At 37.9% G+C, this 12354-nt stretch overlaps 1 protein-coding gene across 6 annotated transcripts in view; it reads right to left on the bottom strand.

Annotated features, from left to right (window-relative positions):
* ahcyl2b (adenosylhomocysteinase like 2b) overlaps window positions 1–12354 on the bottom strand; it is a 70287-nt gene that overhangs the window by 20490 nt on the left and 37443 nt on the right. For 2 of the 6 annotated variants that reach the window (XM_088922947.1, XM_088922949.1), the window contains exon 2: window positions 1361–1472. In XM_088922947.1, coding sequence (XP_088779073.1) covers window positions 1361–1472 — 112 coding nt within the window. Of the gene's footprint in view, window positions 1–1360; window positions 1473–6254; window positions 6336–12354 lie in introns of those variants that run through there. The other 4 variants (XM_088922948.1, XM_088922950.1, XM_088922951.1 and 1 more) reach the window with 3 other exon arrangements.

The following is a 12354-nucleotide window of genomic DNA, read 5'->3' as shown; positions in this document are numbered from 1 at the left end:
AATAAACAAACAAAAACCTTCTATTACACAGAAGTAATTTCACAGTTATGTCAATCTCTTTATGTAGATTTGCTACAGCAAACAGCTTGATAATAAGCCTATTATGAGCAACAGCAATACCTAAAACCTCAGGAGCAATTTTATTTACAGTTGCATTTATAAAACCAAATACAAACAGTTACGGTAACTGGATGAAGTGCTACATTTACCACTTGGCTGTAAAATGCTTCTTGATTATTATGGTGCCAACCAGTCATCAGCTTGATTTGGGTGAAACTTTAAATATTAATAAAAAATACTAAATAAAATGCTAATAAAATTTTGGAAAGCCAGTAGATCATTAAGTATGTTTTTGGTGTTGTTCTTTTTTTACATTTTCTGAAAAGCAAAAAAGGTTATGCAGTACACTGCTCTTTAAATTATTAAAATCCAAATTGCAAGCGATTACAAAATCCAGGACTTTCCATTTGCATTTAAGAACATACTACTGGTACCTACGTTAATCATACTGTAGAGGATACTTATGGCTTATGTTCTTTACTATGCAGTTCTTTCTTCCCCAAAGTACGTCTCAATTAAAAACAATGTGTGGTCAACGTTTAGTCAGCTAATTTGGCTCACATTAGCATGAATTCCCACAACAGCTCAAGGTTTCTTATGAATAAAGGTGTCACAGGTTGGAGGTAGGACAGTTTCCAATTTTTGGCCACTAGAGCTTGAATTATCTTAAAGGAATTACCTGTGTAAATATGAGTGCGACCAATATAGATTGTACCCATCGGTCATGCTAATAAAGCACCTTGAATTGAATTGAATATAGAACATGGTTTGCTCCAACAGTCGAAAGACCTACTGTATTTACTGTTCCTTAATTCCTTGAACAGAATTTCTTATATCCACTCTCTGGAAATGTTATGGATGACAATGTTACAGTATATAGAATATGCCAAGTCCATATTTCTGCATGTAAATAGAGAATAGAGTAGAAACACTTTTCCTTGTACCAGATAATGTATGAAATCTTATCTGCTGTGCAGAAGACAAGAATGAAAATTTAATTTTCTTTTCAAAAAGCAGCAACGTCTCTACATTTCTGAAGGCCACCATGAGCTTGTAGAATGTTTGAGAGAATGTGAGCTCATATCACAGTAAACAAGCTTTCCTTCAATAACTACAGTACATGACACCCGATTTTGCTCAGCTTTGGTTTTCCCAATTATATAAATGGCAATAAAGCCGTGCTTTGTGGAACAATTAATATTTCACTTTTCCGTTATAGGCGGCATCCCAGAAATGGCAGAGATCTGTGACCCGTTGGCGATATGCAGAGTATGTCCACGATATGGCGGCGAGGACGAACCTGAGCTGTAGCTGTCCGTGGAGGACTGCGAGATGGAGCGAGACAGGGACCGGCGCCCGATCTTGGTGGGTCGCTTGTTGAACTCCTGCTTCTGGTCAGCAAACTGGATCTGCTGCGGAGGCCAGAGGAAGGAAGAAAGAGAGGAAAAATGGCTGTCATCAGAGACGTCCCGATTGGCTGGCCTTTAGGAATACGGAAAGAAGTGGTCCAAAATTCACTAACCAGAACTCACAAGTCTAAGCACGGAGTCATTGTTTCACTGAAATGGATCAAGCTTTATTGCACTACAATTCAGATTCACTGGACGTGCAGGTCTTGACATTTCTCAAAAGAGCTTTGCTAATTGCATCACTCATTTCTAGAAACTTCCTTGCATCACTGGACTTTTGAAAATCCTGCATCTCAGGACCGGAACAATAGGTGCCTGACATTGTCATCAAAGAAAGCTGTCAGCTGAGCATCCAAGAGTGCCTTTTATATATCCCTGGGCAAACAAAGGAAGCTTGTATGGAAGTGGTCAGTACAGACCAAACAATAATTATCACCATTCTTGTTGCAAGCAGCAAATTTAACCAGTGCAATCTTTCAAGGTGTACACAGTTGCTGTTAAATTGTTTAGGGTTGTAGAGAAAGATCTCAAAATTCATGCTCTGCTTGCTATACAAAATGAATACTAAAAAAGTAATTACTGGTTTACGTAGTATCAGTTAATACCATTACGACCTATTGTGACTTTGTTAATGCTGTATTTCAGATACTCACCTTGTTTACCTTTTAAGCAATTACAATGAGCATTAAAAACCTGTCTAAGTAATGTAAAAACAACCTTGATGTACATGCCTTCAGACAATATTCAGTAAAAGAAACCCAAAGTCATCTGTGGCCTGATAATTCACTCGAGTCTTACATAATGTCAGCAATGAATGATTCCAAGAAATGACAAGGATTTTAAAAGTGAATTAAAAATAAAGCACCTTGGAGTATAATGGACAGTGATTAAACAGAGCTAGGATTGAGGAACACAATCACAGCTGCTGAATTTGACACACCGTGAATCATCTCAGTCTCTGTCATGCTCTGCAAACAACCAAATATGAATACATATTTTAAGTGAAGATAGTAAATGAGTTTGGATTTACCAATCTCCAAATGACATCTACAAAATATTTAAGAGCCTGAAGCTGCTACAGATTGAAGCCTACTTCTACAAAGTACTCTGGTTCAAAACCGGCCTTTGGAACAAACTGAAGAAAAAAAGACTCCTCACCTTATTTTGTCTGCTGAAAGAGCAGATGGTGTGGCAGCCTATCTGTGCCAAGAAGCCCAGGTCACAGAGAAAGATCTTTTAACAGGAATTCCGGTCATTCCCTTACCTTTTTAACTGCAGGCTCATTGTTCTGGCTGGCCGTTTCTTTCTTTAACATGTCCAGTGGTTTCTTGTGGCATGTGAGGGTACACTTCAGGCCCAGGTCATTTATACTGCCTGTATCTAATCCAAGTGCGATTTTTGCACATTTGTTTCTGAATTTGTCACAAATTGCCAATTGTTTACTGGGAGTCAAAACACTCTTTATAACTGCCCAAATCACCTCTCCTCCCAGCATTCACCCAATTGGGAGATCACGTGCTTCAGCCTTAATGGGGCAGTCTTTTTAACCTGCAGATGTAATTTTCAGGTTTTAACCGATTATCTACCGTGTTCTACTTTGAATGCCAATGCTTATGACAGCTTTTTGCTACTTTAAGAAACTCCAGTGCTTTACAATGGGCTCTTTATCTAAATCTTGGACTCCGAGAAGGTTCTACTGTTCAGAGGCTTTAATTAGTCTAATTTATTCAGAAAGTAGCTTTGAATGAAAGGTACGTTTTCTCTAGTTTTAACTGTTTTATCATTGATGGCTTTTTCTAGAAAGTAGTATTAAGCTCTAAGAAATCTTATTTTAATATAAGACAGGGGAAAGCCTGGACAGGAAGTGTTTGTGTACCAACTGCACAGTGTAACCAAAAACAATAAAATTAGGCGCGTAATTTTGAAAATTACAGATAATGGTGACAGTTTAATACACTGTTACAATCTCCCATTCGAACCCACAAGGACAGAGGAGCTGGTCAGGAGAAGCTCCAGTCAGCAGCTGGCCCTTCTCTCAAGGAAATGGAGACCTGCACTCACAACCTGGACTAGGCCAGTAAACAAGGAGCCGGATATTCTTCTTCTTAAAGAATATGTTAAATGTGAAGTCCTGATCCGTACATCTGAGCATTCCCCGAACGCATGCTGAACAGCCCTCACTCTTTATTTTTCTTTCACCTGTTCAGAGCCCATGAAATTCTGTCCTTTCAAGGCTGCAAAAACTATAAAGATAAGAAAAGTATCTTTGGGGATTCTTGGAACAGATGCTTTTGATCAGAGCAGGAACAGCCCCAAGAAAGAGGCCACCTACTGTACCATCCTCACAAAGTCCCGTTTCATTCTACTGCCACAGATGAAGTCTCTTCCCACAAAAAATGAACAATCAAACGATCCAGAGGACCTGCAGCGGGGAGGGATCAGAGATAGAGCCGTCAATGGGACCCTCTCAGCCTCTTCATGGGGTATTCCGGACGAGACCACGAGCAGTGCTTCAAGACTTTGAAGAGAATTTCTGTGGACTGTGTCACAATGAAAGCTTAGCTTCTTTCGAAACAGAGGAATGAACAAAAGGTGTGGGAAGTGATATTAAAACAGAAATTAAAATTAATTGCAAAATGATACTGTGGAGCACAGTTAGCCCCCACACGGACTCGCTGGTCTGTGGCAGGAGATATCAATGCCTGTAGTGGAATAAGGTGGAAAGGCAGAAGTGAAACTACATTTTTTTTTTCCTTCAGCTAGCGGAAGAGATGATGATGACATTGAAACTGCCTGTTTTTTTTCCTTCATGAGTTGTTGTTTTGGTTTTGCCTTAAAGAATGAGGGGACTTTCCTAGGATTATGAAAAGGTTGCATGGGAACTCTACCCTCCCCCTCACTGCTTTGTTTGGGCAAACCTTTTTTTTGTTAATACTGTATGTCTTCCATTGCTTGGAATATATGTGCTGGTCTTTCAATAGTGGTTGCATTACAAACCAAAAGCAGAACATACTGAACATAACAGACAATATTAATACTTTTTCCTGTGATTCTAAAACCTTAAAACAGCTCTTAAATGCGAATCTCAGTACAAAGCAACAAGAAGCACACCGACAATGTAAGAACTACAGTACACATTTTGTGTCCTGTCCTCTACCAGACCTTTATCGAAAAAAATGTGCGCTCAGTTTTTCAGTACAAATCACAACACAAGCCACCCAAATTTTCATCTCAAAATAATGAGCACAAATTCCAAAAGGCTCGCTTGGCAATACAAGCAAAATGGGTGACAAACAATACATAACAGGTACAGACAGCACGTTGCTGTGTGAAATTCTCCTGATTAGGATCACATTTACCAAGTACAATGGACTCTTTGTTGCAAGTGGCTTGGAACAGTACTCATATAGTTCTATACTGATGATATCAGGAGTTTGATATCTTCACAGAAGGATCAGTAAGTGTTTCCCGTAGAAATCAAACCTTAGAAAAGGTTTCATTTGTGAAAATGTGAAAAGTACACTTACAACATTTTGTAGTAGAAAGTTGCAAAATATAACCAACATTAAACCTCTGGGGCACAGCCCACCAGACTGACTTGTTTTTCCATTCTTCAAAGTGTAAACCTTCAGACAGAATTATGCAAATACAATACACAATTGAAAAATGAGAACAGCTCCTGGATAAGTAAATTGTTAGAAGTAAATTAGTTCTTCATTTCTGTAAAAATGCTAAGAAGTTTATATAGTGTATATTCACTACTTTCATAGATGAACAGCGTATTTGATATATTTTAATGTAATACCAAAACTACAATCTAATCTTACTGTCGTATACAGTAAAACATGTATGCTAACTGTATGTAACTGTATGCTTATGCAACCTTGAATGCCAGCTTTATACTGCATTAAACAAGCTGTTCTGTCATTAGAATAACATGAACAGCATAACCTGAGAATGCAGATCAAAGACAAGAATCTACTAAGTCAAATCAATGTTTCATGAATATTTAAAACCTTCATTAAAAACCTGCACAAAATTCACTATTTTCGGAAGTTAACATTAGTATATATGAAGTATCAAAGTGTTTCTGCAATACTGTATTTTAGCCCACCTTGGGCTACATTTCACTTTTTTTTATTTGAAATGCCCACTAATTGATCCTTCACTTACAAAACTAAACAAAATCATTAAGCAATCGAAAATCCTTCTTTAAAATAAGGCTATTTACAGGAGCCTATAAGAAAAAAAGGACAGACTTTCTTTCTTGGACAAAGGTTTCAGGACAGCTAACCATTTAAAGCTTTAGGTTTTGACAAGCGTCTGATATTTGTGACAAATACTGCACAGTACACAAAATACACATTGAAAATAATTAAATGGTATTCTGTATGCCAAATGCCAGCTTGGGCTATATAATTTACCAAGCATTAATGTACCTAAAGATTACTGTTCATAAAAAAAAATGGTAATTTGCACTTAAGAGAAGGCAGAAACCTGAAAACATTCTTTACCGCTCAATGCATGAACATTCTCATACTCTGCAGACCACAGCACCTTTTTTATACAATCTTCATTATAAGATTACAACCGACAACTAGATTTAAGCTGCTGAACCTACAAATGGATACATACACCTCTTTTCAATTGCTATCCTCGTGCGCTTTGGATCAACAAACTCTCTAGAAATTCTCACAGGCGACGATGGAGATCAGTTCTACCAAGCAGAGGCAAAGGGCTTTGCTAAATGTTCCCCTTTCTGCAGCACAGGGGTGTTCAACTCACCATCCACTGGGGTAACTGGAAAGCAGGACTGGTGCTTGAGCACTCCCACTTGGCCATCTCTGCTCCCTTTCCTCTCTGCTGCTGCTCAGAGTGGGCACATCTCCCCACGTTTAAAACCTCCTGCCCCCCCCTCCCCCCACTCGCCAAGACCTCTGCGGCCTTTCTTCCCATGACAATCTTTGTTCATAAAGTCTCTGCTTGTACACACTTTTAATCCCTTTAAGTCAGTCATTAAAAACTGTAATCTGGCAGCTCTTAACAGGATTGCAAGGGCTGAGGCCTGAGCAAATAAATTATGAATTTGTTAATTTATTACTGAGGAATGTTAGTACCAGACCGTCAGCTATAGGGTAACAAACTGTGGCCTTCGGTAGTTAAAAGTTCAGTTCCTAGTAAAACATCCACTTGTCTGTTTTTCTATCCATCTGCATACACTGTTGAATCCATAGCAAGGGTCTCTAGCCCTGATTCTGGACTCCCTTTCCAGCAGATTTTACAGGTAATCATTAAGTCATCAATTATAAAACACCTGGAAAAGTCTAACTGTAAAGGGTTAAAGTGATTTGTTAAAAGTATTTAAGAAATCTGGACAAACATCAGACAGAACGCCAACCTTCAAGGTCCAGAGCTCCTTTAATTGAACAATTACTTGTTAACTGTTCAATAAATTACCATAATTGTCCCTAATCTTTAAGAAAAAAACCTTGATTTAGGGAAACATACAGTATACAACAGACTAGAATGGGGCATTCTAGGACCAGGCCTAAACTAATCTGTAGTTATCCATCTTCAAGTTCTTCTCAACTCCCTAGTCTATCTACAGTATATGACTACCTACTTAAATATTAAGTATATTAAATATTTTTGATAATGCAACACAATTTGTACAGAATTTCATAACAAACCTAAACTTCAACATTTATAACTTAGAATATGATATCAAATATTAATTGGTGGAATACTGGTCTTCAGTCACCGTCATAGAAAAAACGTTTTCTTATAGTGATATTAATACCAACAAAAACAATATACAAATTATAAACATCTGAAATTGAATATTATGCACCACATACCTGTCATCTTGATGCTAGGATTTCCAGCAATTTTAAAGTTAAGTGTTTAACAAAAATATTTAAGTCGTAAGAGGGATTCTACTTTCTTGCTGAAGTGAAAAAGATAGAGGTATAGTAAGTCATGAATTATTGTTTGTCCTAAATACATGAGTAGTGCTGACAAATATTGTATAACATATCAACTTTATCCACAGTCAGCATAAAAAAATGTTTAATATATTGAATCCATTTAAATTTAATCTCAAATTCATCTTGCAGGTGGATTTACATTTGCTTATGTGCTTTTGGATCTGGTAAACAATACAGTATACTACTAAGGCCAGAACTGTCTGGTGAAGAAAAGCAAGGATACTTCATCCTTCAGGATGTGTTTTTTTCTTTCCAGCAATCTGTGTGTGTGTGAGAGAGAGTGAAGGGGGACAATCATTTTACTGGAGGCCAAAGGGGATGAAATGGTACTACTGGAAATGAAAACTATGGCACTGTAGGAAAAAAAGAAACAAATCTGTTTTCCCCAGCACAGATTCCAGAAAATTACTCATGGGCCTCCAGTGAGAAGTGTTGTGAATGCAGAATCAGCAAGACAAAAAACATGAATTTGCCAATTAACAACAGATACGTTCTCAAATCAAACTGGATCACATAATATGGCCGGATGAAACACACACTGAGTTTCTGGATAGTCTTGCCAGGAGTATGGTTAACACAGAGGAGTGAAGCTCGTGTTGAAAGACACTTGTTGCTTCTGTGTAACTGTTCTGCATCCTCTGTAGGATGTTTACAAAACAGAAAGTCTGGTTTATTTTTTCATTTGTACTGAAAATTACTTAAACTGAACTTATTCAGTAATAATTACTTATTACTGAAAAAACTTGGATTTAACAAGCTAAATAATCTTTTACAGTTCACCAAGGGTACCAAATTCAGTATTTTTTATTTCTAAATTCAAGATGGCAATTACTTTTGAAAACTTACTATATGTAAGTTCATATGTAAAAGATCTTGAAAAATCAGGAAACATGTTACAAAAGTTAAATGGAAATTTTTTAAAACAAAAACAATGAAAGTATAATATCCCAATATAAATCAGATAAATGAGGCTGGTCTTTGAAATGCTCCTAACCGGTTAGGTCTAATTTTAATATTGAGACAACAATCATTAAAAGACGAGTGAAGTGTTTCTGAAAATTGTGCCATGTATTGTCAGTACAATATTACTCGGATCTCAGCTACCACTCGGTTTAGACAGGTTTTAAAATGTTTTCTTTTCTATTGACACATTTCCAGTTTGATACGTTTTTTGCACTGTAAATGGTTAAGGTAATGTGGTCTTGTTGATATATTGTGTTTTTCCTGAATTTTACTTTCAACAGTTTCCTATCCTTCACATCTGCAAGTTACATAACAAAAAGGATTTGCAGAAGGAAATTTAAACAGGATTATATCATTGATATAAGTTTTTGTTGTTTCCTGGCCTTAATCTATCTTTTAGCATCTCTAAGTGCTAAAAATAAATACATATTTATTCCTTCAAAATTCATAGTCCCCTGGGATTCAAAGAAAATAAAGATAGACAGTACCCAGCTTTCACAAGAAAAAAAAAGAATGAGATAAAGAATTAAAAAGAAAAAGAAAAATAAACCTCTGCCTAACAAGAGTTTTTTAGATAAAAGAAAAATGTCCCCAGTAGTCTTTTTTCCCAAGGCACTGCAGCTTTCTCAAGGCTGTAGAACACAAACCGATAAACAGGAGCTCACATTTATTTCTGAGACGGTTTGATTTTCTCAGGCAGCTGCTGCAATTCATGTAGATAAGTAGAGGAGCACATGCGCCCTCTGTAGGATGTACTGTATATTGCACCCCCGGGGAGAGAGAGCCGGCCCACGATGTGAAAATACTAAAAGAATCTGTAAAACGTTCTGCATAGTTACACCACAACAGTAAGCGTGTTGCTAAATCACATTTCTACATGTTTGTATTATCCAAAGGTCAATGAAAACCGCTTATTTAACAGACACACAGCTGAGATTGTGTTATGTTCGCATGGCTTTTGACGCAGAGGGCAAACAAATCCTCTGTACACGGACAGAAGGGCTGTGCAGGGATATTCCCTATAATCAAAGAGAGCATGAGTGACAGTGACAAACTAACACTCTCAAGGCTGCTGAACATTACAGAAACAGACAATTGGCACAAACCGTGAACGCTTTTCCATTTGCTTGGTTCTCCAATATCTAAGAACCACAATTAGTTAATTGTCTGTAAATTACAGATGCACTCTAATTATAGGACTATCCATCGAACCATCCATTTTCTAACCGCTTCTCTCCATTCAAGGTCACGGGAGAGCTGGAGACTATCCCAGCAAGCAAAGGGCGCAAGGAAGGGTTAACACACAAGCCAGGGCCAATTTTCCCCAATCAGCCTACCAGTATGTTTTTGGACAGTGGGTAGATACCGGAGCACCCATAAGAAGCTCACACAAGCATGCGGGGTGAGCATGCGAACTCCACACAGATAGCACCCCAGCTCCAGAACTGAACCCAGGACCCCAGCACTGTGAGGCAGTGATGCTAAACACTGCACCATCGTGCCACCCCATTACAGCACTAATGAAGCATAAATAATAGATGCACCCTGTCTATTGCAAGCAGTGGCAATGCAAGCCAGAGATCTAAGGCTGCAGTCAGAAAAGCTTCAGGAGCATAAAATGCCAATTAGGGAGCACACTTTGTTTTCCCTTATGCACCACTTACTCATGAAAATCGACACCACAGCTATAATGAAGACTTACCTATCGTTTTAAGTCATGTAGTACCTCTTTCAAACCACTGGAGGGCAGGGTAATTCAAATTGACAGTAATTCATAAAATTGCCTTGGCTAACTGCCATAGCCTTCACTAGTTGACCATTAATACTCCATTAGGCGGAAAGGTGACTTCAAACACTTAAATCTTATATTTCTTATAATCTTCTGTACAGTTTTTTTAAGGATAAATCTTAACTGTAACTAAGCTGTTCAACCGAAACAGAAAAAAAATGTTAATCAAAAAAGGTTTATAGTCATTCTAAGTTCCACAGATAGGTTCAACGATGAAAATTTAAGTTAATACTCTGGGGTGCACTACATCTTAAAATCTGCTATTCTGCTAACACACCTAAAATCATAAAAGGTATATGATATATATATATATCATAATAGTCTTATAAACTCGATATATCCCACAGTAGATCTCTCAAGGTTAACACATAGATAACACACTCAGATAACAAGGGGGAATTTATAGCTACTTCAATTCACAAAGTTTGAAAGATACAGGCTACTTGTACAAAGTCCAGAAACAATAAATGGTAACTTACAGTACAGAGGTTTGATAGTACAGGACTGGAGAATAACTCACAAACACAATGATGAAGATTATACCTGTGTCACTGGAGTGAAGACTAAAAATTATCACAAACTAAAATCTATACTTAAAGAGGCTCTTTGATTTGTCTTAACTAAATCTGATATAACTTTACTTCCTCCTCCCAAAGATAAAATCTGATGAACTTTTTTTTAAATGCACTAAGGGAAATTTTAAGTGATCTATGAATGTCAACTGACACCAGTTATTCTAAAGGTGAAAAACATGGGGTTGTCCTTTAAGAATCAAACCGTGTCACAAAGCATGGTCTTGACAACACAGTCTGGTTCAGTTTTTTGGGATTAATCTAACTATGTGCACAATTCAGGTCTCTGTTGTCGTCACCTCATTTTATTTACAGAAGGTAGAGTTTTTTAAATGGGCTAAAGAATCAGATGGGCTACATCTTCCCCAGAGGTCACAAGGAGGCATCTGGCCTTTGAGGAACAGGGAGAGCGTTTCATCTCCAAAATGGCAGGCTGGGGATTACATTTCCTCATTGTGTGATATTGCCCTCCATCACGCACACGATGGGGATCCTGAGCAGGATTATATCAGCCTTTGTGTTGGCGCGGTCGTGCCTGCAGCTCAGCTAACCACGCTGTGTCAAGAAGTAACATTTCCACCGGTGTGCGTCAGTGGGGTCTTATTCCAGCGGACACAGCCAGTGCCCTGTGATGCTGAGCTGCACTGTTAATGGTTTTAGAAAGGTGCTGAAGGAACAAGAGCACCTGGAGGAGAAGCTGCTCTAAAAAGTCTCATCTACTGAGTTTTTATCTATGAGTTTTTAAGTCGCAATTGCGAGATATAAAGTCGGAATTCTGAGATACAAAGTTGCCATCGCTTTATTTTTTTAATCATTTATTTTTACTCCCTGGCGGAAACGGGCTTCCATACACTCCTGCCTTGACAAAATTAAAGTTTAGAATGCACCTGAGGTGGCTCAAACGGCGATGAACAACAAACAAGCAGCTGTAAAGAGAACTCCATCTCCTTCAGCCTAGCAAGCATGTTATAAAAAATAAGTGAAGCATGAGCCTCTGTTGTGGTGTGACCAGTCGTCCTTGCAAAGGTGAAAGATATAAGGAAGAATGTGGTTTGGAGAAGTACTAATGGCTATTGTCTCCTAAATATAAAATTCATCTCTTGTCCTATTAAAGATAAGATTTCAGGCCACTGCACCGATTCTTCTTATCAAACGGACTGGTCAAGCCCACAGGAGGGCCTTGAAAGCACAGATTCAGTACTTGTCACAAGAAGAGAGGTTATTAAAACATCTCTTTATCGCATCATAGTATAATATACTGAAGCGCTTAAGTACATTTCTTACTGCTGCCTTGTGCAGTAAAATGACTTTAGTTCAGAGGAAATGTATTGCGCACAGAATATAAATAAGGCTGCTAAATGCGACATTTCATGTCATTCAACCAAAGAGAAAAGTGCCAAAAAAAGAGACCCCTTTTTTCATGCACCACTGGTCTGTATTCTAAGCAGGTATGAAGAAAAGGGCAGAAGTTTTCACTTGAAACCCATAGAGCAATGAGAAAGTGAGGATGAATTGCAATGGCAAGGCAAAGTGTTCTCAAAACAAAGCAACATAAACTAGAAAAAAAAAGGTCT

The sequence above is a fragment of the Atractosteus spatula genome, chromosome 8 (assembly GCF_055471065.1).
Source record: "Atractosteus spatula isolate fAtrSpa1 chromosome 8, fAtrSpa1.hap1, whole genome shotgun sequence".
NCBI lineage: Eukaryota > Metazoa > Chordata > Actinopteri > Semionotiformes > Lepisosteidae > Atractosteus > Atractosteus spatula.
The sequence above is the reverse complement of the archived record's forward strand: the minus strand, read 5'-3'. Positions and strand labels throughout refer to the sequence as shown.